Consider the following 26,604-nt stretch of genomic DNA (forward strand, 5'->3'; position numbering starts at 1 on the left):
TTCACCACTTCAAAGCTATCCACCTGCAGGTGGGGACGGTGGGGGACGGCCTCAAGCCTGAGACCTTGGTCATTGTAATATGTGTGCTCAACCAGGTGCTGCGGCACCACCCGGCTCCCCTTTCTTATACCTTCTAATTTATTTTTTAAATATTTACTTATTTATTCCCTTTTGTTGCTCTTGTTGTGTTTATTATTGTTGTTATTGATGTTGTTGTTGTTGTATAGAACAGAGAGAAATGGAGAAAGAAGGGGAATACAGAGGGGGAGAGAAAGATGGACACCTGCAGACTTACTTCACCACTTGTGAAGCGACTCCCCTGCATGTGGGGAGCTGGGGGCTCGAACTGGGATACTTAAGCCGGTCCTTGTGCTTTGTGCCACCTGCGCTTAACCTGCTGCCCTACTGCCGACTCCCTATACCAACTAATTTCAAGGGTCTCTGTTTCTTAGTGTTTTTTTTTTTTTTTTTTTTGAGGGGGTGGCTTCTTCAGGTCTTAGGAATAGCCCTGGTCTTTTGAGCCTTCTTCCCTCAGGTTTTGTTTCTCATACTTACTTGTGCTCTCTCTGTCTGTTTTTTTTTATATATTTATTTTCCCTTTTGTTGCCCTTGTTGTTTTTTTATTGTTGTTATTGCTGCTGTTGTTGTTGGATAGGACAGAGAGAAATGGAGAGAGGGGGTAAGAAAGAGGGGGAGAGAAAGATAGAGACCTGTAGACCTGTTTCACTGCTTGTGAAGCGAGTCCCCTGCAGGTGGGGAGCCTGTGGGCTCTAACTGGGATCCTTATGCAGGTCCTTGCACTTCGCACCACGTATGCTTAACCCGCTGCACTACGCCTGACTCCCTCGCATACTTACTCTCTTGCGGGGTCTATCTTTTGCTTGCTCACTCTCTTATTTGGGGCTTTCCCTACCCATCTCCTTCCATCCTTTCCCAAATTCCCATCTGTTTCTTCTGTATGCTCACCCTTTCTATATTGCTTCTCTTGACCTCTTTCCTAGCCCATCCTTTGTGATTTTTTTCTCATCATCTTTCCTTTCTTTGCCTACTTATTTAAATTTCCATTAATTTTTTTCAGGTAAAGCTACTTCCTCATCTAATCCAAGCAGCCCTGCCCCAGACTGGTATAAAGATTTTGTCACAGATGCTGATGCTGAGGTTTTGGAGCATTCTGGAAAAATGGTACTTCTGTTTGAAATTCTTCGAATGGCAGAGGAAATTGGTGACAAAGTGTAAGTTCTGTTTTGTTCTTATTATGTAAATAGGCCTTTTGATTACTTTTTTATTTTGTAAATAATTTAAAGAGTTGTTAGTTTTTACTTTTTTCTTTTTTGGATAGGACTGAGAAATTGAAAGGGAATGAGGGGATAGAGAGGGAGAGACAATGATACAGCACTACCTTTTACGTTTCCCCTCTGTAGTTGGGAACTGGGAGCTTGAACCTAGGTCCTTTAGCATTTTAGCATGTTTGCTCAACCATGTATGTTACCGACCAACTGCTAGTTTTTCCCTTTTAAAGATGTGACCTATCTGGTCAATATAGATGATAAGCAACTATAAATAAGATAGTAATTCTTTTAGTATTTTTTAATTTTTCTTTTATTTGACAGGAAAGATAGAAATTGAGAGAGGGGTGATAGGAAGAAACAAACCTGCAGCACTGCTCACAAAGCTTCCCCACATTCTATCAGTACTACTTCTAAATACATATTCTGATTCTTCCCTTTTTCCTTCTTCCTTTTTTTCCCTTTTCTGATTATTTCTTCTGTGCTGTTTTACCTAATGACTATTGTACTTTGAATTTAGTTCCTTGAGACTAAATTCTAGTTGTATATCTGTATTTCAGTATTTTCCAAATCATATTTTTTATGTAATGTGAGTTCTACCCTTTCACTACTGAGATTTAAAAATATTTATTAGGGATTTAATAATGACTAATAATATTGTAAGATAACAGGGGTATAATTCCATATAATCCCTACCACCATAGCTCCATGTCTCATCTCTATTGCACGGTTCCTTATTCTTTTTTTTTTTTCCCTGTCCCCTCTCCCCTATTCTTTAACCCTCTGGGAGTATGGGCCAGTATTCTTTGTGGGGTGTAGAAGGTGGGGAGGGGTAGCTTCTGTCATTTCTTCTGTGCTGTACATGGGCGTAGATAGGTTGATCCATACCCCAGCTTGTTAGTGCTGATGAAAGAGACAGAGAAAAGAGACACCTATATTGCTCCTCTATAATTTGTGTAAAAAAAAAAAAAGAAAGGAAAACACATACTGGGGGCCGGATGGTTGCACACCTGGTTGAATGCACATGTTACAGTGTGCAAGGACCCAGGTTCAAGTCCCCTCGTCTCCACCTACAGGAGGAAAGCTTTGAGAGTGAAGCAGTGTTGCAGGTGTCCCTTTGTCTCCTTCTCAATCACAGTCTTGATTTCTGGCTGTCTCTAGCAAATAAATAAAGATAATAAAACATTTAAATAAAGAAGTGTGGCCAGGTTTTTTTTAAAGTTTTTTTAAAATTTTTAAAAATTTTATTTACTTATTTTCCCTTTTGTTGCCCTTGCTGTCTTTTTATTGTTGTTGTAGTTATTATGGTTGTTGTTATTGATATCGACATTGTTAGGACAGAGAGAAATGGAGAGAGGAGGGGAAGACGGATGGGGGGGAGAAAGATAGACACCTGCAGACCTGCTTCACCACCTGTGAATCGACTCCCCACCTGCGCTTAACCCGCTGCGCTACCGCCAGACTCCCCAGGTTTATTTTTTTTTTAATAATATTGTCTAAGAGAATGGTGTTAGAGTAGAGAAAAGGGCTAGAAAGCTGAATTGAATTAGGGCAAGAAGTAGCTCCCATTCTTGTAAAAAAAAATTTCTGTGTCTAAAATTAACTGCCTCCATCTACCTGCTCCAGGGCACATACATACATATATATAATCACCAGAGCCTGTGTAACCTGAGTCCCCTATTGGTCGAGCTTATAGGTCATGGTCACATCTGAGGAGCATTGCAGGCTGCACTCATTTTGGGACCAGTCTTTTTTCTTTCTTTTTTTTTAAATTTTTTATTTAAGAAAGGATTAGTGAACAAAAACATAAGGTAGGAGGGGTACAACTCCACACAATTCCCACCACCCAGTCCCCATAACCCACCCCCTCCCATGATAGCTTTCCCATTCTCTAGCCCTCTGGGAGCATGGACCCAGGGTCGTTGAGGGTTGCAGAAGGTAGAAGGTCTGGCTTCTGTAATTGCTTCCCCGCTGAACATGGGCATCTGAGGAGCATTGCAGGCTGCACTCATTTTGGGACCAGTCTTTTTTCTTTCTTTTTTTTTTTTTAATTTTTTATTTAAGAAAGGATTAATGAACAAAAACATAAGGTAGGAGGGGTACTACTCCACACAATTCCCACCACCCAATCCCCATAACCCTCCCCCTCCCATGATAGCTTTCCCATTCTCTAGCCCTCTGGGAGCATGGACCCAGGGTCGTTGAGGGTTGCAGAAGGTAGAAGGTCTAGCTTCTGTAATTGCTTCCCCGCTGAACATGGGCATCTGAGGAGCATTGCAGGCTGCACTCATTTTGGGACCAGTCTTTTTTCTGTGGCAGGGCAGGATACCCCCAGCCTCATTTGGGAGACTGGGGCTATCCCTACCATCATTGCTTTATGGTAGAGCCAAGGTCCTGGGAAGGCCCACAAGATGCTCTTCTTTATGGAAGCAACCAGTGTTAGTGGAGAGAGGGACCCCTTAGAGGTCTAGGTCCATCATATTTGTATGGGAATACAAGGATTCCCTAACTAGGGCCCCAGACGATGAGGTGGTGTGATACTGACCAGACGGGCCATTACTAAGTCTCTTGCCCATATCCAACTTTTGTAGTCTTTCTTCTCTTTATCTGATGATCTTAGATTTTTCTCTCAGTTGTTTAGGCATTGAGTAACATTTTTGACCCCAGCCAGAGTTAGGTTTGGGGACCTGTCTTCTCTGGGCCTTTCTACTAGGCTACCCAGCTAATTTGGTCTAAGTCCAATCAATTACAGAATTCATGATGGCTTCTTTAGGCTTTTCAACCATTATTGAGCACTTTCACTTTGATTTATATAATTACTCCTTGTTTATTGATACGTGTACCCTAAACCTTAGCCTAATCTGCTGTTACTTGGTTAAATGATGTGCAATCTAAGTTGGATGTAGGTAGTCCTATGTGTTAGGAAAGGTCTCACCAGATTTGAGTAGTTGTGAGGTGAAATAACCTTTTTTCTTTAAACAGTCAAACTACCTATAATTTACTTAAAAGAGATGTCCTTTCTTATTGTCCTTTTTTTAATCTCTAATTTTAAATCATATTTATTTATTTATTTATTTATTGGATAGAGACAGCCAGAAATTGAGAAGGAAGGGGGAGATAGAGAGATAGACACCTGCAGCCCTGCTTCACCACTCACAAAGCTTTCCCTGCAAGAGGGGACCAGGGACTTGAACTCACATCCTTGTACACAGTAACATGTATGCTCAACCAGGAGTGCCACTACCCAGCACATCCTTTATTATTTTCCTATACCACATTAATAGATTCCTACTTACCTCAACATATACTGGAAAAGTGAGTTTTGTAAATACATAAAATGTTTTATTCACTTTTATTTTTTCTGTTAATGATTTACGTGTGTTACACAAAATTATAAGATTTTGATGTTTTCATACTCATACATAGTACATGTGAGTCACCATACCCTTCACCGAAGTAATATTGTGCCAACCCCCACATTCCCTCAGAACCAAGAGACTGGTTATCTTGTCTTTCTTTCCTTCTCCCATCCATCCATCCATCTTGTCTTCCTGCCCCCTTCCTTCCTTCCTTCCTTCCTTCCTTCCTTCCTTCCTTCCTCCCCCTCCCTCCCTCCCTTCTTTCCTTCCTTCCTTTCCCTCCCTCCTTTCTTTTTCTTTCTTTCTTTTTTCTTTCTCTCTTTCCTTTCTTTCCCTCCCTCCTTAATTCATTTCCTTCCTTCCTTTCTTTCTTTCTTTCTTTCTTTCTTTCTTTCTTTCTTTCTCTCCCTCCCTCCTTAATTCATTTCTGTTTCTCTCTCTCTCTCTTTCTTTCCCTCCCTCCTTAATTCATTTCTCTTTCTTTCTCTCTTTCTTTCTTTCTTTCTTTCTTTCTCTCCCTCCCTCCTTAATTCATTTCTGTTTCTCTCTCTCTCTCTTTCTTTCCCTCCCTCCTTAATTCATTTCTCTTTCTTTCTCTCTTTCTTTCTTTCGCACCTCTTTTTCTTTCCCGCTGCAGAGTCTTGTTTTTTTTTTGCTGCAGTACATCTGACCCAATACAAGTTTTCTTTTTTTGTTTTCCTTTTCTGTCCTTTTTTTTTTCTTTTTAATTTCTTTATTGGGGGATTAATGTTTTACATTCTCACAGTAAATACAATAGTTTGTACATACATAACATTTCTCAGTTTTCAACATAACAGTACAATCCCCACTAGGTCCTCTGTCATCCTTTTAGGACCTGTACTCTCCCCCACCCCAACCCACCCCAGAGTCTTTTACTTTGGTGCAATACACCAACTCCATTTCAGGTTCTACTTGCGTTTTCTCTTCTGATCTTGGTTTTCAACTTCTGCCTGAGAGTGAGATCATCCCATATTCATCCTTCTGTTTCTGACTTATTTCACTTAACATGATTTCTTCAAGCTCCTTCCAAGTTATTTGCAAGTTTTTGCAAGTTATTTGTTTATATTCTGTAGATACCATCCTTTTTCACTTTTATGAGTGAAACCATCTGGCTGTTGTCTTTATCCTTTTTACTTTTTTTTTTTTTTTTGCTAAGCATAATCACCTGCAGTTCCATCATTTTTGTCCCAAAGAACATGTTGTCATCATTTTGATTGCAGAATAGTATTCCATGGAGTATATATCCCTGAGAGTCTTTATCTTGTTACCTTTTAATGGCAGTTAGGTTACTTCCATTGTGATTAATGTATTGAAGGGATATAGGGTTGCAAATGTCCCTCCAAATTAGTGCTTGCATGTATGTTGGATATACGTCTAACAGTGTTATGGTGGATCATAAGGTATTTCCATTTTATTTAAGGACTCTTCATATTTTCTAAAGTGTGTGTACCCCATTTGCACCAATAAAGGAGCAAAGTCCGCTTTTCTCTACAACCTCACCAACACCTGACATTTCCTGTTTTGTTGGTGTTGCTCATTCTTACAGATTTGAAGTAGAATCTCAGTGTAGTTTTAATTTCCATTTCTCTAATGACAAGTGCAGTATTCATATTTCTGTGGGTCAGGTGTATCTATTCTTTATAAAACCTTCTATTCATATTATCACCATTTTTACTGGGTCATTTTTTAATTGAGCTGTATGATTTCTTTATCAATGTTTGGTATTAATTATTTGTCTGGTATGATTTGCAAATATCTTCTCTCATTTATTGGATTACCTTTTTATTCGTGTGTACTTTGCTTTTGATATGTAGAAGCTTTTTTAATTTGACATTGTCCCATTTTTTTAAACTTTTACTTTAATTTTTCATGCTCATGGGGTTGATTCTTCAAATACATCTTTAATGTTAAAGTTCTCAAGTATATGCTGAAGTTTTCTTTCCTTGTGTGTATTTTATAATTTCAGGTCTCAATTCCAGATGTATTTTGAGCTAATTTTGGTACATGATGTTAGATGGTGGTCTAGTTTCATTTTTCTATATGTGGCTGTCCAGTTTTCCCAACACCATCTGTTGCAGAGGCCTTCTTTCTCTCGTTGTATGGTTTTGACCACTTAGTCATATATTAGGCGTTTGTATATGTGTGAGTTTATTTTTGGACTCTATTCCATTCCATTCCATTCTTCTACGTGCCAATTTTTGTTGCAATGCCACAGTTTTAATTACTGTTAATTTGTATTATAAACTGAAATCAAGTAGTGTGATGGCTCTGTTTTTTCCCCCTCGTGTGCTTTGGCTGTTTGTCATGTTTTGTGGTTCCAGTTGAATTTTTGAATAAGTTACTCAGTTTCCTTAAAGAATGTCACTGTAATTTTGGTAGGAAATGCATTTAGTCGATTGATTGCTTTTGATAGAATGGTCATCTGAATTGTAATTATAAATTTAATTATTATAAATCCATTATAGACAAATGGTTTAAATAATAGAGTGACTCCAAGACCATTTTTTATTTTTTATTTTCCTTCAGGGTTATTGCTGGGGCTTGGTGCCAGCATTACAGATCTATTGCTCCTGGTGGCCATTTTTTTCCATTTTTTTTTCATTGGATAGGACAGAGAGAAATTGAGAGAGAAGGTGAAGATAGAGAGGGGAGAGAAAGATACATACCTGAAGACCTGCTTCACTGTTTGTGAAGTGACCCCCCTGTGAGTGGGGAGCCAGGGGCTTGAACCAAGATCCTTGCACAGGTCCTTGCGCTTCACACTACGTGCACTTAACAAAGTGTGCGCTGCCCCGTAGTCTCATTTTTTTTAAATGTTTTTTTAAACCACTTTTTAAAAAAATATTTATTCATTCCCTTTTCTTGCCCTTGTTGTTTTATTGTTGTAGTTATTATTGTTGTTGTTATTGATGTCATCGTTGTTGGATAGGACAGAGAGAAATGGAGAAAGGAGGGGAAGACAGAGAGGGGGAGAGAAAGATAGATACCTGCAGACCTGCTTCACCGCTTGTGAAGTGAACCCCCCTTGCAGGTGGGGAGCTGGGGGCTGGAACTGGGATCCTTACCCCATCCTTGCCTGACTCCCTATTCTCACTTTTTAAAAACATACTTATTTATTTATTCATTTATTCATTCATTCATTCATTCCTTCTTTTGCCCTTTTTTTTTTTTAATTGTTGTGGTTATTGTTGTTATTGATGTCGTCGTTGTTGGGTAAGACAGAGAGAAATGGAGAGAGGAGAGGAAGACAGGGGGAGAGAAAGACGCCTGCAGACCTGCTTCACCGCTTGTGAAGCGACTCCCCTGCAGATGGGGAGCTAGGTGCTCCAACCGTGATCCTTATGCTTTGTGCTTTGCACCACATGTGCTTAACCCTCTGCGCTACCGCCCAACTCCCTATTCTCACTTTTTGTTATTTTAAAAAATATTTATTTATTTATTCCCTTTTGTTGCCTTTGTTTTATTGTTGTAGTTATTATTATTGTCGTTGTTGGATAGGACAGAGAAATGGAGAGAGGAGTGGAAGGTAGAGTGGAGGAGAGTAAGATATACACCTGCAGACCTGCTTCACTGCTTGTGAAGTGACTGCCCTGCACGTGGGGAGCCGGGGGTTTGTACCAGGATCCTTACACTGGCCCTGGCGCTTTGCGCCACGTGTGCATAACCTGCTGCGCTACCGCCCGACTCCCTATTCTCACTTTTTTAAACCAGTATTTTATGATTTTTATTCTAGGTGAAAGTAAAGATCCATCTCCTTGGTTAGGCTCACATCAAGGTATTTTGACTTTTTGGTTTCAATTGTAAACAGGATTGCTTCCTTGAGTTCCCTTTCCCCTGGTTCATTATTGTGCATAGAAGTGCCACAGAGAGCTTGAAGGTATCATGTTAAGTGAGATATGCTATGAGGAGAAATGCGAATCCTGCATTATCTCACTCATAGGTGGAACTTAGAAACCAGGACAGTTAGGGAAAGCATAAGATAAAACTTGGACTGGGTGTGGTGTATTACAGCAAGAACTCCTGGGCAGGAAGAGAAGGGAGGGTAGGGTATTGCGGGAGCTTTGGAGTCCTGGTGTACAAGGGGGAAATGACCTACGTTGGGGAAGAGAGTGTCTTGCAGATATCTATCACGGAGAGATAAGAGGTTGTTAATGTCTCCTTTCTTAAATTAATTAATTAATTAAAAAAACAAAAAGAGGTTGTACCTGTGTGTCACCAGTTGTACTATAAACCATTAACTCGACAATAAAGTGGGGAGTAAAAAAAAATATCACAGATTTGTGTGTATTGATTTTGTATCTTGCTAGTTTACTGAAGTTATTGATGGTTTCCAGTATTTTTGTGGTGGATTTTTTGTAGGTTCTCTAGGTATATTATCATGTTTTCAGCAAATAGTGATTGATGAATTTCTTCCTTTTTAGTTTGTATTCCTTTGATACTTGTTTTTTGTCTGATTATACTGATGAAAACTTCGAGGACTATTTTGCTTAGTAGTGGTGAAAGTGAGCCCAATTGTCTAGTTTCATATTTTAGGAGGAAAATTTCAGTTCTTCCCCATTGAGGGTGATGTTATCTATGAGTTTGTCATATGTGGCCTTTATTATGTTGGGGAATTTTTCTTCTATCCCCAATTTCTAAAGGTCTTTGTAAGAAGAATGGATGTTGTATCTTGTCAAATGTTTCTTTTTAATATAAATTGAGATTTTTATTTTCTTTTTTGTTACTGTAGATAAAATTGGTTTGTGAATGTTGAACCATGCCTGCTTTTCAGGGATAACTTCTACTTGGTCTTGTTGTATTTTCTTAATATTTTGAGTCAATTTGCCACAATTTTATATTCTAGGTATAATTTCTTACATAATATAGTTTGCAACTATTTTATATAATTTATAGGTTCTTTTTAACCTTTTTTGATGTAGTCTTTCAAAGTTTGTTTTTTTTTTTTTTTTTTTGCTTGTGATCTTGGTGTTATATCTAATATTCTGTTCCAAATCCTACTTCATGAAGAGTTTCTGGGAGTTTTCTGTTTTAGCACTTATAGTTAGGCCTTTGACCCACTAATTAATTTTTCGTATATGATGTGAAGGAATAGTTTAACTTTACTTATTTATTTAAAATTTTTATAATCAACAAGGCCATTGGATAAGAAGGGTTACCTTTATTTTTATATTTTAAATTTTTATCAAGTTGTCTCTCCATATTCTATTTCAAAATTGTCTTTGTTTTTTATGTTTATTTATTTATTCCCTTTTGTTCCCCTTGTTGTTTTTTTATTGTTGTAGTTATTATTGTTGTTGTCGTCATTGGATAGGACAGAGAGAAATGGAGAGAGGAGGGGAAGACAGAGGGGGAGAGAAAGATAGACACCTGCAGACCTGCTTCACCGCCTGTGAAATGGCTCCCCTGCAGGTGGGGAGCTGGGGGCCCCAACCCAGATTCATATGCCAGTCCTTGTGCTTTGTGCCACGTGCACTTAACCTGCTGCGCTACTGCCTGACTCCCTCAAAATTGCCTTTGGTTACTCTTGTGTTTAGCATTGTCATATAAATATTAGTATCAGTCTTTTAGTTTCTAGAAACTTTTCTTAACAGATCTTTGATTAAAACCATGTTGAATTTGTAAATCAATTTGGGAAGAAGTGGTATCTTTACTATACCCATCTTATTATTTATTAACACTAATTGTACGTTTTGTTTTTTAAGCCTTGTTTTCAGCCAGTCTCTCATATCACTGGACTTAATTGAAGATTTTCTTGATTTGGCTAGTAGAGAAAAGACAGAAGATAAAGATAAACCTCTTATTTATAAAGGTGAGTCACAAATATTCCTGTGCCACAAATTGTGCATTTACTTAAACATGTTTTATATGCATTTGATTGTAAAAACATTACTGCCTAGATCCACACCCTTATTATAATTATTTTTCTGCACTTTATTTTTTCCTTAACCACATAAATACGGTCTTTGTTATTGCATTTATCGTATAAATTAACCTTTTTAATATCTCTATTGGGTTATAATTCATATATTCACTTAAAGTTTATTATTAAATGGTTTTAGTATTTTCACAGTTTTGTGCAATTGTTATCACAGTTTTTAGTCATATTAGTAACTACCAAAGAAACCCAGTTCCATTTAGCTGTCACCCTCCTATCACGTCTTCACCCATAAGCAATCACTAATTGTGCATTTTGTTTCTATTCTGGACTTTCATATAATATATGTTCTTTCATCACTGACTTCATTAGTATAGCATGTTTTCAAAGTTCATCCATGGATCTTATATCAGTACTTCAGTCTTTTTCATATTCCATTGTAGCAATAACACTGACATTTTGATTATTAATTTACTCATAGATATTTTGGTTGTTTTTGCCTTTTAACTATTATAAGTTATATTATGGTCATTTGTTGACAAGTGTTTATTCATGTAAAACATTAGTTTTCAGTTCTTTTGCATATATATATCTGGGAATGAAATTATGGGTCATAAGTAATTCTGTTTGACTCAGTAAGGAACCACCATGCTGTTTCACACTTTAGTTGTATTACTTTCCTAGAGTAGTACACAAGGGCGTTGCTTTTTCATTGAAAAAGTTATAACCATGTTAGTGTTTCTAAAGTATCTCATTGTAATTTTTGATTTGTATGTCTCTTAGGAATTTTAACATTGAGCATCTTTTCACAGAACTGGAGTCTCTCTAAAGGAGCTAATAGTGGTGAATACAGATACTTAACAAATAAATATTAATTAATAATCAAATGCCAAGATATTTAAAAAAATAATCAAGTGCCTTTGAAATTTAATGGAGAGTATTTTTATGGCTTATGATGGAGTTGCCATAATCTACCTTGAGATAACTCTCAGACTCACCTTTAGTATCTTTTTATTTTTCATTTTCATTGGAGGCGTTAATGGCTTACAGTGCAGTTTTTGACACATGGATACAATTTCTCATCTCCCTATACATCATACAGCAGGACATGAAGTTCCACTCTACCCACTTCCTCTCTTTCCCTTAGTATGTATCAACCATATTTCCCCTTATCCATCAATTAGTATAACCAATGGAAGCCAAATTGAGAGAGAAAAGGGAATTTTTTTTTCCATTTTGATAATTTAGAATGTAAGATTTGGTAGCAATTATATTTACTTTGCTATGCAATCATTACCATCATTAAAAAAATAATTTTCACAAATTTCTTGGGGAACAAGGCCTTACAGCTGATAATGCTGCCCCGCTATAACTATCTCTCCCCATAAGTATTTTTCTTTTCATTAACATAATCATAATTTTTGATGTCATTCAAAATCTTTATCACTTTCATTTGTATAGTATTCTGCCCAGTAAATACTATAATTAAACTATTAATTACATGTTATTTTCATATTTTACTAAAACAGTTTTTAGAGGTATGCTGATTACAGTCTATTTTTTAATTTCTTTGAATTAAATTCCTCTGGAAAATCTCTTATTTCAGGATATATCAGTTTCTATTTGAGAATAATGTAGTTTTATAATATTCCTATGTATTTATTATCTATAATATTCATGCCTTTATTATCTAAATATTAAGGTCGAAGATTTATTGTTGACATTGTGGAGACTGTATTTTTTAGGTTTCTATTCTAAAGAAGACTTTCTGCAGATAATCATATAGTTACTTGTGTAATCAGAATTAGACTTTAAAAAAAAATATTTATTTTATTTATTTATTCCCTTTTGTTGTTTTATTGTTGTAGTTATTATTGTTGTTGTCGTTGTTGGATAGGACAGAGAGAAATGGAGAGAGGAGGGGAAGACAGAGAGGAGGAGAGAAAGATAGACACCTGCAGACCTGCTTCACCGCCTGTGAAGCGACTCCCCTGCAGGTGGGGAGCCGGGGTTCGAACCAGGATCCTTATGCCGGTCCTTGTGCTTTGCGCCACCTGCGCTTAACCCGCTGCGTTACAGCCTGACTCCCCAGAGTTAGACTTCTAACAGTTACTAAGCTGTAAGTCTAATATTTCTGTAGATTTATTTTTCAAAAAGTAAGCTCCTTTTTGGGTCTTTTGATAGTATAAATATAGCGCTGTTGTTTACGTATATTGATGACATTTTGTATATTTGTACTTTTATAGAAAAGTATTTTTTTGTAATTGGGGGGTTAATGCTTCACAGTACAGTTGTTGACACCTGGGTAAAATTTCTTATTTCATCATGAAGCGTATCTGCAAACCACTGTCACCCCCAGCTTAGGTCCTTTTTCCACCATCATACACCAGGATCCCAAAGTCCCCTTTCTCCCTCCCTCCCTATCCTTCTTCCTTAGAGTCCTTTGCTGTGGTGCAGTATATCAAACCCATCTCAAGTTTTATTTTGTGTTTCTCCTTTCTGTTCTTGTTTATTAAATTGTTCCTGTGAGTGAAATCATCACATATTCAGCCTTCTCTTATTGGCTTACCTCACTTAACATGATTCCTTCAAGCTCCATCCAAGATGAGGTGAACATGATTCCTTCAAGCTCCATCCAAGATGAGGTGAAGATGACTTCATTCTTAATAGTGGAGTGGTAGTCTATTATGTATATATATCACAACTTTCTTAGTCACTCATCTGTTGTTGGATAATAACAAACTGCTTGCTTCCAAGTTTGGGCTATTACAAAGTATCTGTTGTGAACATAAGTATACATAGATCTCTTTGGGTGGGTGTGTTTGTTTCTTTAGGATTATATTCCCAGGAGAGGAATTGCTGGGTCTTAGTGTAGGTTCATTTCAGGCATTCTGAGAGGTCTCCAGACTGCTCTGGAGAGGGCTTGGGCCAATTTACATTCCACCAGTAGTGTATAAAGGTTCCTTTACTCTGGTAATTCTCCAACATTTGTTTTTACTGTCCTTTCTGAAGTGTGACATTCTCATTAGGATAAATTGGTATCTCTTCATTGTCTTTATTCACATTTCTCTGATAACCAGTGATGAGTATTTTTTCATATTTCTGTTCTATCTTTGGATCCCCTCTTCAGTCAATATTGTGAATTCCTTCAGTTTCTGTTTGTTTGAAAAGGTTTCTTTTTGTGTTTGTTTTTTTCTTTTCCCTTCCTGCCCCACCCCACTAGGGTTATATATGGGTCTGGGTGCTGGCACTATGAATCCACCACTCTTGGTGGCCACCCCCCCATTCTATTTTATTGGATAGGACAGAGGGAAATTGAGAGGAGGAGGGGAGATAGGGAGAGAGAAAAATCCCTATAGACCTGTTTACCACTCATGAAGTGTTGTTCCCTCTTCCAGCAGGTGGGGAGTGGTGGCTCAAACCGGGATCCTTATACATGATGATATGATGAGCCACTGCTAGCCCCCCAGAAGTTTGTTATTGCCTGACTGCCTACATGCCTGCCTGCATGCTTGCATGCTTGCATGCTTGCATGCATGCCTGCCTCCCTCCCTTCTTTCCTTCCTTCCTTCCTTCCTTCCCTTCCTTCCTTGTATTAATAGTTTACAGTTAATATCAAAATACAGTAGTTGGTACATGTGTAACATTTTTCAGTTTGCCACATAACAGTTCAATACCCTCTAGGTCCTCCTCTGCCATCATGTTCCAGGACTTAAATCCTACCCCCCCCCCACAAGTCTTTTACTTTAGTTATATACACCAACAGAAGTTTTTGTTGTTGTTGTTGTTGTTGTTTGCTTTGTTTTTTATGTTTCTCTCATACTTGGAAGTATAATTTATCAGAAGAGAAATCATGGTTGGCAATTCTTTTAATACTTTGAGTATGTCATTCCACTTCCTCCTTCTGTGGTTGTGCAATCTGATGAAAGCTTGATTTTTCTACCTCTGTATGTAAGCTTCTTCCTTTGTTAGTTGTCTGCAATATTTTTTTTCTTTTCCTTGGTTTTGGATAGTTTTAATATGATGTATCTTGGTGTAGTCCATTTTTTATGTTCCTTGATTTTCTTTGAATTTTGTGTTTTAAACATTGAACAGATGTAGAAATTTTACTGCTGTGATTTCTTTGAATATGTTCTCTGCCCCTCTTTTTGTCCTCAGGTATCTCAATAACTCTCACATTCATGTATTTATTTATTTTTATGGAGTCTGCTATTTCACAGAGAATTTCTTCATTTTTCACAGTTCTTTCCTCACCAGCAGCTTTGAACTCAGAGTGTCATGATTTTATCTTCTAGTCCCGATAATTCTCTCCTGTTTGATTCACACTACTTTCTAGGCCTGCTTCATAAGCTGTGATTCTATCCAAAGTGTCCTTCACATTCTGTAGGGTGTGTGTGTGTGTGTGTGTATATACACACTGATGAAATGATCTCAGATCTTGAATTTGTGTCTCTATGTTAAGCTTTGATTCTTTAATTACCTTCATAATTAATTTTCTAAATTTTGTTTTGACAATTTTTCGAGATCTCTGTGTTTGATCATTTTAATTTTTAAAATATATATATATATATTTATTTATTATTGAATAGAGAAACTCAGAGAGGAGGGGGAGAGAGAGAGAGAGAAGAGAGAGAGGCAGGCAGAGGAGAGACACTTGCAGCCCTGCTTTACCACTCATGAAGTTTTTCACCGGCAGGTATGGACCAGGGGCTTGAACCTGGGTCTTAGTGTACAGTAGAGTGAGCACTTAACCAGGTGCACCACCACCTGGCCTCTGTGTTTGTTAATTTGTATTTTCAGCCATGGTTTGGTTGTTTTTGAGCTTGTACACTGCACCTGGTTTCTGTTGTTCCACCAAAAGATGGCACTGTCCTATGTGGAGTTAGAAGTTTCTATCTTATGTTCCTGGGCAGCTTTAGTGCCTGTGGCTATAAAATAGTCTTGCCTCATTTCAGTGTGCCCTTTGTCCTTCACAAGCTTGGACAGACCACATAGCTTTAGTTTTCGACCAGGTTTTTTCCTGAAAAAATTTCCATCTTCTTGGGGCTGACCTTGTGCTCTGCTGTATGTCTACCAAGATTCTTGCCAGCTCAAGCTTTCTATTTGTCTTGAGAGTTTCTCATTGCTTTCCCCCAGTGCCTTCTTCTTCTACCTGTGGCTCTGAGTTTTTTTAGAAGCTCCAGTTGTAAATTTGTGGTGAGTTTCCAGGTGATTTTTTCCGTTGCTTTCTCTAGTTAATTGTGGGATTGATCTTTTGGTAGCTGCTACTCGATGGTCACACCCACGGAAGCCTCTCTACATTTTAAATAGTATGCAAAGGAGATCTTCTTTTACTGCTAGAAGATAATAAATGTCTAATACCTTTTTTCTTTTTTTGTGAAAATTTTCAGGTGAAGGGAAGTGGCTCCGAAACATTGACTATTACCGTTTAGATGGTTCTACTACTGCACAGTCAAGGAAAAAATGGGCTGAAGAATTTAATGATGAAACTAATGTGAGGTAGGATACCTTTTCTGTATATTCATAGAGTTAAAATTATTTTAAAATCTGAATACAGTAATGTTCACTCTTTTTAGTGCACATATCTATATATTTAACTAAGCAAGATGTGGTCAGGATTATAAAGAGTTCACTCATGGCACCATACAATTTTGTTTTAAAAGTCTTTTTTTAGAAGACATTTTTTTAATATTTATTTATTCATTTTCCCTTTTTGTTGCTCGTTATTTTTTAAATATTTATTTATTATCCCCTTTTCTCGCCCTTGTTTTATTGTTGTAGTTTTTATTATTGTTGTTGTTGATGTTGTTGTTGTTAGATAGGACAGAGAGAAATGGAGAGAGGAGGGGAAGACAGAGGGTGAGAGAAAGATAGACTCCTGCAGACCTGCTTCACCGCTTGTAAAGTGACTTCCCTGCAGGTGGGGAGCCGGGGGCTCGAACCGGGATCCTTCCACCGGTCCTTGCGCTTTGCGCCACCCGTGCTTAACCTGCTGCGCTACCGCCTGACTCCCGCCCGTTATTTTTATTGTTGTAATTATTATTGTTGTTGTTATTGATGTCTTTGTTGTTGTATAGGACAGAGAGAAATGGAGAGAGGAGGGGGAGACAGAGAGGGAGAGAAAGTTAAAAGTTTTATTTTTTAAAAAAAAAATTATTTTTTGATGAGAAAGTGAGAAATTGAGAGGGAAGGGGGATAGAGAGGGACTGAGAGACAGAGAAACAACTGCCTTAGTGCTTTTGAAGCTTTCCCCCTGCATGTGGGGACTGGAGACGTCATTCTGGGTCTTTGCCTATGGTAACACATGCACTTAACCAGGTGAGCCACCACCAACCAGTCCCCATAACTAAATATTTTAAAAAAATTTATTATTTATTTTTCCTTTTGTTGCACTTGATGTTTTATTGTTGTAGTTACTGTTGTTGATATCATCGTTATTGGATAGGACAGAGACACATGGAGAGAGGAGGGCAAGACAGAGGGGGAAAGAAAGACAGACACCTGCAGACCTGCTTCACCTCCTGTGAAGTGACTCTCCTTCAGGTGGGGAACCGGGGATAGAACCTGGCCCTTATACCGGTCCTTGTGCTTCACGCCATGTGCGCTTAACCCCATCACTAAATATTTTTAAGGTTCCAAAATGTGTCTCTGATTCAAATTCATCCCATAGGTACACGTGTATATTATGAGGGGGTTCATGAAAAGCTTAACTAGTCTGGTAAATCCATAAATGTTAGGGGTGCTATCTTTTTTTTTTTTAGTATTCATTTACTTATTCGCTGTTGCTCTTGTTGTTTTATTGTTGTAGTTTTTATTGTTGTCATTGTTGTTGGATAGGACAGAAAAAAATGGAGAGAGGAGGGGAAGACAGAGGGGGAGAGAAAGGTAGACACCTGCAGACCTGCTTCACCATTTGTGAAGCGACTATCCTGCAGGTGGGGAGCCGGGGGCTCGAGCCAGGATCCTTACACCAGTCCTTGGGCTTTGCGCCACATGTGCTTAACCTGATGCGCTACTCCCGACTCCCCGACTCTACTTTTCTGTTTTTTGCTTTCTCACTTTTTAGTAATATTCAGAAAATAAAATATATGTGTTATTCTTATTTTGGTAAAGCACTTGGCAAAATACATTAAAATTAATTTTTTTAATTAAAATTATTTTTTTAACTTTATTAATGAGAAAGATAGGAGGAGAGAGAGAAAGAACCAGACATCACTCTGGTACATGTGCTTCTAGGGTTTGAACTCAGAACCTCATGTTTGAGAGTCCAATGGTTTATCCATTGCGCCACCTCTTGGACCAGTAAAATTCATTTTTAAATTGCTGAATCAGTCTACGATTATTTCTGGCTTTCTAAATAAAAGTTTTTTAAACTTAAAGAAAAGATAGAAAAGAAATTGATAGTTTCCATTTGTGCATATATCCTGTTATTACACATGTAGAGATCCTTATAAGCTTACCAAAATCAAAGTACTGAAACATTTTATCACCTTCGAGATTGCTTTCTTAAATCCTTTTATAGTCACAACCATCTTTATCACTGTCCTTGAATCCTGACAAAATCTAATTTTATCTCCATATTTATAATATTGTCATAGTGAAATAGCTATATAAAGGGTATTGTACTGCATGTGATCTTTTAATATTGGCATCTTTCATTCAGTGTAATGCTCAACGAAACCATTAATACACATAACAACTCAAGTTTTGTTTCGTTTTCTTTTTTTTTCTATTTTTTTTTTTACCTCCAGGGTTATTGCTGCACCATGAATCCACTGCTCCTGGAGGCCATTCCTCCCCCCCTTTGTTGCCCTTGTTGTAGCCCTGTTGTGGTTATTATTGTTGTTATTGATGTTGATGTCGTTCGTTGTTGGATAGGACAGAGAGAAATGGAGAGAGGAGGGTAAGACAGAGAGGGAGAGAGAAAGATAGACACCCGCAGACCCGCCCCACCACCTGTGAAGTGACCCCCCTGCAGGTGGGGAGCTGGGGGCTCAAACCGGGATACTTAACGCTGGTCCTTGTGCTTTCTGCCAGGTGCAGTTAACCTGCTGCGCTGCCACCCGACCCCCTTGTTTCTTTTTCTTAAGCAGTAGTCTTCCATGGTATGAATAATCCAAACTGTATGTGCATCTACTGCAAAACATTTTTGGTTATTTCTAATTTGGGTACTTCAAATAGAGCTGCTGAGAATATTGTGTTTATATTTTGTGGTTCTGAGTTTTCATTACTTTAGGATAGATATCCAAGAGTGTAATTTCTGGTTTTTTAGATTTGCATGTCAAGTAGCCAGCCTGTTTTCCAGAGTGGCTTTATCACTTTATCACTTTATTACTTCACATTCCCAACTATAAAGTATGAGAGATAAAAGTTATCATCAGGATTGGGTGTTAATCATTTTTTAGTTCACTTCTAATATGTTTGTACTGGCACCTCACTGTGGTCTTTTATGTCCTTAGTGGCTGTTTAGGTTGAATCATCTTTTTTTGTATATTTTTTTGCCTTCTGTATACCCATTTTATAATTGGATTATTTGCTTTTATATTGTATGCCATTTGAAAATGTAATTTAGTATAAGTCATTTTTCAGATTTATGATTTGCAATATTTTTGTCATTCTATAACTTGGTCTTTTTCCATCTTTTCCATATTGTCTTTTCACAGAGCAAAGTATTTTAATTACTGTTCTAGTTTGTCAATTTTTTAGAATAATTTCTGAATTATTTTTTTCAGAGCTAACTTATTTTTAAAAATATTTGATGTTTTAATTTCTATGAGAGTTAATGAGAAAGAGCACACATGTAAGAGACCAAAGTACTACTCAATTCGGATATATAGTGATGCCATGGATTGATTGACCCTGCCATGAAAACAGTTATTAGTTATCCTGGGTACTAAAAATAACTGTATATTGATGAACATGAGGACCTGGGCATAGGAGTCTGAAATTCAACCCATGTGTCAGAGTTGTGAATGTTAAACAGTTACTAGGTTGCAGTGGTTGTGGGAGACCAGGTCTTAGATGAAGCTGGAGCCTCAGTCTAGGTGGTGATACTTATGTACACACTCTGAACCTCTCAGAAAGATTCTGGCAGATTTTGTCAGTCAAGAGATCATTCTTTACAAAATCCAATTTCACTGTTTATTACTGTGGAAACTATTCCAATATGGCAATGTTCACTAGATCTCTGGCAAACTTCAGCATGTATTGTGTTGTTTACCTATGATCCTGCTGAACTCATTTATTTTTATAAATTCTAAAAAGAATCCTTGATAGCCTACCTGCAAATAAGGATGCTTTTATTTCTTTCCAGTTTTTATGCTGTTTATTTTCCTTTACTTGATTCATAACACTGGCAAGAAATTTATAACACTGGCAAGGGACTGTCAGCTACTGGCAAGGGACTGTCAGCTACTGTTGTAAATTCTTGTGAACCTTAAACTGTATTTTAAAGGTTATAATTTTTTTAATATTTACGTATTTATTTGTTTTACCAGAGCACTGCTCAGCTCTGGCTTCTGATAGTGGGGTTGGAGGTGGGGGGGGGGAGGGATTGAACCTGGGACATTGGAGCCTCTGGCATGAATGTCTGTTAGCATAACCATTATGGTATCTACCTCCGCCCGAGTTTATAATTTTTAAAGGCAATAGCATGAGGTGTCAAGGATCTGGAGCAATGGGAGCTATTGTACTCTGCAGTTGGATACATAAATTGGAATAACTACATTGTGGAACTATTCACTCAGTTTTTATGCTATATACATAATTTATGGCCTAATATCTCTACTGTTAGGTATATAGCTAACAAATACTGACATTTTTTAAAAAAAATTTTAGTTATCTTATTTATTATTGGATAGAGTCAGAGAGAAATTGAGATGGTTGGGGAGATAGAGAGGGAGAGAGAGACAGAGAGACACCTACAGCCCTGCTTCACCACTTGGAAAGCTTTCCCCCTGCAGGTGGGGACAAGGGACTGGAACCCGGGTTCTTGTACACTGTAATGTGAGCACTTAACCAGGTGCGCCACTGCCTAGCCCCCAATACTAACATTTTTACCTGTCAAAATATACAGGAGAATTTATAAGCATCGCTCTAATGTTTCATGTTTAAATTGTTCCAGGTATAAATTTTAATAAAAATATTTAGAATTAAGAAAATTCAGGATTATCTTGGTTTTTCTTAATATCTACTTAAATATTCCAGAATGAATAATATTAAAGGTAAATAGTTGTAAAACAGTTCTTAATACCAGTTCAGTCACATAACCCTTTGTTTTGCAGAAAAATAAAGTATGTATGTATGTTTGTTTTACCAGAGCACTGTTCAGCTCTGGCTTATGGTGGTGCTGAACGGTGAACCTGGGACTTTTGGTGCCTCAGACGTGAAAGTTGTTGTTGTTGTTGGTTTTTTTTTTGCATAACCATAATACTATGTCTCCAGTCTAAGCTGTATGGTTTTTTAAAAACATCTTTTAAATTTATTTTTCCCATTTGTTGCCCTTGTTTTATTGTCGTCGTTATTATTGTTGTTGCTATTGATGTCGTCGTTGTTGGATAGGACAGAGAGAAATGGAGAGGAGAGGGGGAGAGAAAGATAGACACCTGCAGACCTGCTTCACTGCCTGTGAAGCAACTCCCCTGCAGGTGGGGAGCCGGGAGCTCGAACCAGGATCCTTATTCTGGTCCTTGCGCTTTGCGCCATGTGCGCTTAACCTGCTGCGCTACCGCCCAGCCCCCAGCTGTATGCTTTTATAAACTAAAATATTGTTAACCACATCTACACCTTATAGGTAATACCTTTATTCTTGTAAATTATATTGCATTTAACATATTCGTGTATGCATTGTCTTATTTCTTCCAGGTCCAGTCCTCTCTTCCCTTCTAAGCCAGTGATGACACTATTACTACATCCAAATGTCCTTCTCCTTTTCCTCCTCTCTTTCTGGGTGCTGATGGAGTTGGAAGAACTTTTTTTTTTTATTGACAGGTTAATGATTTACAGTAAAGTTGTTGGCACATGGGCACATTTCACATCTCACCAAGATAGGTGTCTAAAAAGTGCTCTTGGGAGTCTGGCAGTAGTGCAGCGGGTTAAGATTAAGTGCACGTGGCACAAAGCTCAAGGACTGTGTAAGGATCCCAGTTCGAGCTCCCGGCACCCCACATGCAGGGGAATCATTTCAAAGGTGGTGAAGCAGGTCTGCAGGTGTCTATCTTTCTCTCCCCCTCTCTGTCTTTCCCTCCTCTCTCTGTCCTATCCAACAATGATAACGACAACAAGGGAAACAAAAGGGAATTAATAAATAAATATTATTTTTTTAAAAAGTACTCTCACCCCCAAATTTGGTCCATCATTGTATACCAGGACCTGAAACTCCCACCCCCAATCTTCTTCCTCTCTTCCTTTCCCAGGGTCCTTTGCTTTGGTACAATAAACCAAACCACACCAGGACCTGAAACTGGTTTCAGGTTTGCCCTTTCTGTTCTTATTTCTCAACTTCTGCCCATAAGTGAGATCATCACATATTCATCCTTCTCTTCCTGGCTTATCTCACTTAACATGATTGCTTCAAGCTCCCTTCAAGATGAAGTGACTTCATTTTTTTTTTCCTACCATGGTTATTGCTGGTGCTCAGTGCCTACATGATGTACTCCCGGCTGCCATTTTCTCCTTTTTTTTCTTTTCTTTCTATTGTTTATTTGACAGGACAGAGAGAAATTGAGAGGGGAAGGGAGTTAGAGAGGGAAAGAAGAAGATAGACACCTGCAGACCTGCTTCAGCACTTGTGAAGTGCCCCCCCTGCAGGTGGGGAGTGGGGGCTCGAACCCAGGTCCTTATGCTTGATGATATGTGCATTTAACTGGGTACACCACTGTCCAGCCACTGACTTCATTCTAATAGCTGAATAGTATTATATTGTGTATATATACCATAACTTTATTAGCTACTGTTGGTGGATACCTAAGTTGCTTTCAGGTTTTGACTATTCCAAGTTATACTAAGAACATGGGTATATGTGGATCTCTTTGCATGAGTGTGCATCCTCAGGAGAAGAATCGCCATGTTGTAGGGTAGGTCCATTTCTACCCTTCTGAGAGTTTTTTGCCACGAAAGTTGTTGCTGGGGCTTGATGTTGGCACTACAAATCTACCACTCCCAGTGACTACTTTTTCCCCCTTTCCCTTTCTATTTTATTAGGACAGAGAGAAATTGAGAAGAGTGGGAGAAAGAGGGACCCTTGTAGAACTACTCCACAGCTCATGGAGTGTCCCCCTCCCACCACCCCACCACCCCACAAGTGGGGAGTGGTAGCTTGTACTTGGGTCCTTGTGAATGGTAATGTGCGCTCAACCATGTACACCACCACCTATTCCCTACTCCCCCCCACTTTTTTAAAAATACTAACTTACTTTTGTATTTATGAGAGTGACCAACTAAAGCACCATTCAAATCTATGTATGTGGTGCATCATGGATTAAACCTGGGACCTCATGCATGAAAGTCCTGTGCTCCACCTCTACCACTGTGTTATCTCCTTGTGTCTTATTGATTCTATTTTAGCCACTTCGGTACTTGTTTCTATCCAACTTGTGTCCTCAGTAGTCATAATGTTACGTTTTTTTTTTTCCTCCTCCAGGGTTATTGCTGGGCTCGGTGCCTGCACCATGAATCCACCGCTCCTGGAGGCCATTCCCCCCCCCCCCCCTTTTGTTGTAGCTTCGTTGGGGTTATTATTATTGCCCTTGTTGATGCAATTCATTGTTGGATAGGACAGAGAGAAATGGAGAGAGGAGGGGAAGACAGAGAAGGGGAGAGAAAGATAGACACCTGCAGACCTGCTTCACCGCCTGTGAAGCGACTCCCCTGCAGGTGGGGAGCCAGGGGCTCGAACCGGGATCCTTACGCCAGTCCCTGCGCTTTGCGCCACATGCGCTTAACCCACTGCGCCACCACCCGACCCCCATAATGTTACGTTTTAACTGCATATTAGTCACCATACTTCACTGAGCTTCTTTGACACTGTCCTTCATTTTGATATACTTAGTGTTCATAATAATAATACCAAACATAATTTGGGTTTGAGTTACATGCATGTTTTCTGCATTTACTTAGAAATCTGTAAATTGAATATACTGTAAACATATTGCTTTCATGTTTACTTTTATTTCTATCTTAGGCTACCTCATTTTCAGCAGTAAGATACTTTGTAGGCATAATAACACGGACCTGATTCCTTAAACCTGTTTTAATATCCTCAGGAAGTGAAAACTTTTCTGCTCTCCTTGACAGATATCTATGAAGCACTTATTGATAAAACTTTCTATTTTATATTTTCTTTCTTAGAGGACGATTGTTTATCATTTCTACCAAAGCAGGATCTCTTGGAATTAATCTGGTAGCTGCTAATCGGGTGATTATATTTGATGCTTCTTGGAATCCATCCTATGACATACAAAGTATATTCAGAGTTTATCGCTTTGGACAAACTAAACCTGTATATGTATACAGGTTCTTAGCTCAGGTAGGTTCACAATTTATATTTTCTTTTTAATATTGAAGTTGATAATATTTTAGGAGTGCAGAATATAAATGCATTAGAGAAGCAAAGTTGAAAATAACATTCCTATATACAAAGAAACAGATCAGTCTTAACCTGTTATGATTTTTCTGTTTTATAACTCATTCATGTGCATAATATCATCTTTCTGTGATTGAGATAGGGAAGTAAAACATTTAACATACATAGATAAGCCAATGACTAAATCTAGTTTGTAGATTAGATGACCATTGCTTTTTTTTTATTAATGATAACACTGCTCTATCATATGCGGTGCTGGGGATCAAACTAAGAGCCTCATGCATGTAGGACATATGCTCTGCCACTGACCCAGCTCGCGTGGGCTACTGTTTTTGGTAGCCACCAGATATCCCTTAATTTAAAAAATATAATTAATGGGGGAGAGCTAGAGTTTACTGATTACCAAAAAACAATCATTATAAAATATATTTAATATTTTAGGCACAAATACTGAAGTCATCTCTTTTAAATATTCAGGTATTAAAAATAAAGCAACCAATTAAGAAAAATAAGTTAGGTCAAATAGACATATGCAGCTTGAAGTCATATGGGTGTACAGAATTAAGTTACTCTTTCAACTAACACATCTGCTTGGGAAATAAATGCTAATCTTTCAACCTACTTCTAAGTCTGGACTTCTCAGCCAGATACCAGGTTTTAATACCAGGTTTTTAATGGTAGATCTTTGCTCATCTTATCTTCTTTAGTACATAATATGATGGTTTAACTATGCTATATTCCTAATATTTTAATTGAGAGCCCCCTTACATTCTAGGTTAGAATGCTATGTATGTAACAGAAACAACATTTTAGTTATTAATTTTCTTTCCAGAAATAACAGAAAGTGAAACTTTATATAAGGACAGCTTATAGTGAGTGTTGAGAACACATAATATTTCTGTTTAATATAAATTTCTCTCTTATATTCCAACTTCAATGTCCCCCTGAAATCTCATTTTAGATGTTCCTTTATTTCTGATTACCTTGGTATCAGATGATTTCTACTTCTAGCAAGTATAGCAGTCTATCTAACACATAAATACATACAACAGCTGTCCCCTTGTAGTTTGTGCCAAAGATAAACAACACTGGACAGATGAATTCTTATGAATTAAGGGAAATTGCTAATAAAATTTGCTTTATGGAAGTATATTACTGTGAAACTTTACCATTTCAAACTAACCAGTAACTATATTCCTTGTTGATTAAGTCTCATATTGATAAAACTTTGTGTATCAATTCTTCTTTTTACAAAGGGAACTATGGAAGATAAGATTTATGATCGGCAAGTAACTAAGCAATCACTTTCCTTTCGAGTTGTTGATCAGCAGCAAGTGGAACGTCATTTCACTATGAATGAGCTTACTGAACTTTATACCTTTGAACCAGACTTATTAGATGATCCTAATTCTGAAAAGAAGAAGAAAAGGGACACACCCATGCTGCCAAAGGTAAATATTCTGAAATTTATTAGACTAACAAAAGCTCAACATGGATCAAAGAAATATTTATGATGATGACTGCTACATGAAGTTGGTCATTTGATAAAGATTATATTTTAGAATTTTTCAAAGAGAAAAAAGATGTATTTATATGAGAGGGTAGTTGGCTACTTCTCCGTGTAATACCACAAAAGATGATATAACCAAATAAAGTATATAGCCCTGTAAGAAAAAAGAATTTTGGAATAGAAACTTTAAAGAAAATAGCATGGCTCTCTTTCAGTAACCACCAGAAGACGTGCATAATTTCTAATAATTCTATATGGAATATTCCTTACTCTTAGCATTCTTTGCTGTCATGTAGCTATTAAAACTCAGCAAATAAAAATGTTTCCTATTCAATGTTTTTTACAGTCATAAAGTCAGTAAGATTTTCACACTTAGAGAAAAATTCTTAGATGTAGTCTACTCATTTTCTAGATGGAAAAATTTAGGGTGAGAGACCTTGAGTGTTTTTTCTAGTTTTTAGTTGGTAGAACCAGGGTTAATATGTACATCTATCTCCTGGTGCACTGTTAGAACATCTGAGGGAAGGGTTTTTGTGACCACAACTTTGTCAAATCCCTTGGTTAATTATTTTGTGCCACTTGGGAATTTAAAGTTACCATTTTCATGTACATTTAAAGCACTTTATAGTTTGTTTCTTAACTCCCACCTATAAGTGAGGTCATCTGGTATTCCTCCTTTTCCTTCTGGGTTTATTTCACTTGATATGATTCTTTCAGGTTCCATCCAAGTTGTAGCAAAAGATTTCTTTTTTGTTTCTTAAAGCCAAATATTCATAGTATAGTATTATACTGCTAAGTACTTGTTTCTGTTTTTGATGTATGGCATTCTTATAAATGTGAGGTGATAATCTTGTTCCCTTGATTTTAATTTACTTGATAACCAGTGACACTGAACTTTTTTTTCATATGCCTGTTAGTCATCTAAATATATTCTTAGATAAAGAATCTGTTAAGATCTATCCCCCATTTTA

General features: G+C 37.6%; 1 protein-coding gene across 7 annotated transcripts in view; it reads left to right on the plus strand.

Annotated features, from left to right (window-relative positions):
- The window catches only part of ATRX (ATRX chromatin remodeler), a 217,354-nt gene that overhangs the window by 161,547 nt on the left and 29,203 nt on the right, over positions 1–26,604 (plus strand). For all 7 annotated transcript variants that reach the window (XM_060183149.1, XM_060183145.1, XM_060183147.1 and 4 more), the window contains 5 exons: positions 1,079–1,232; positions 10,369–10,475; positions 15,932–16,040; positions 23,889–24,066; positions 25,380–25,574. In XM_060183149.1, the coding sequence (XP_060039132.1) occupies positions 1,079–1,232; positions 10,369–10,475; positions 15,932–16,040; positions 23,889–24,066; positions 25,380–25,574 (743 nt within the window). The remainder of the gene's footprint in view (positions 1–1,078; positions 1,233–10,368; positions 10,476–15,931; positions 16,041–23,888; positions 24,067–25,379; positions 25,575–26,604) is intronic.

This window comes from Erinaceus europaeus, chromosome X, assembly GCF_950295315.1.
Source record: "Erinaceus europaeus chromosome X, mEriEur2.1, whole genome shotgun sequence".
NCBI lineage: Eukaryota > Metazoa > Chordata > Mammalia > Eulipotyphla > Erinaceidae > Erinaceus > Erinaceus europaeus.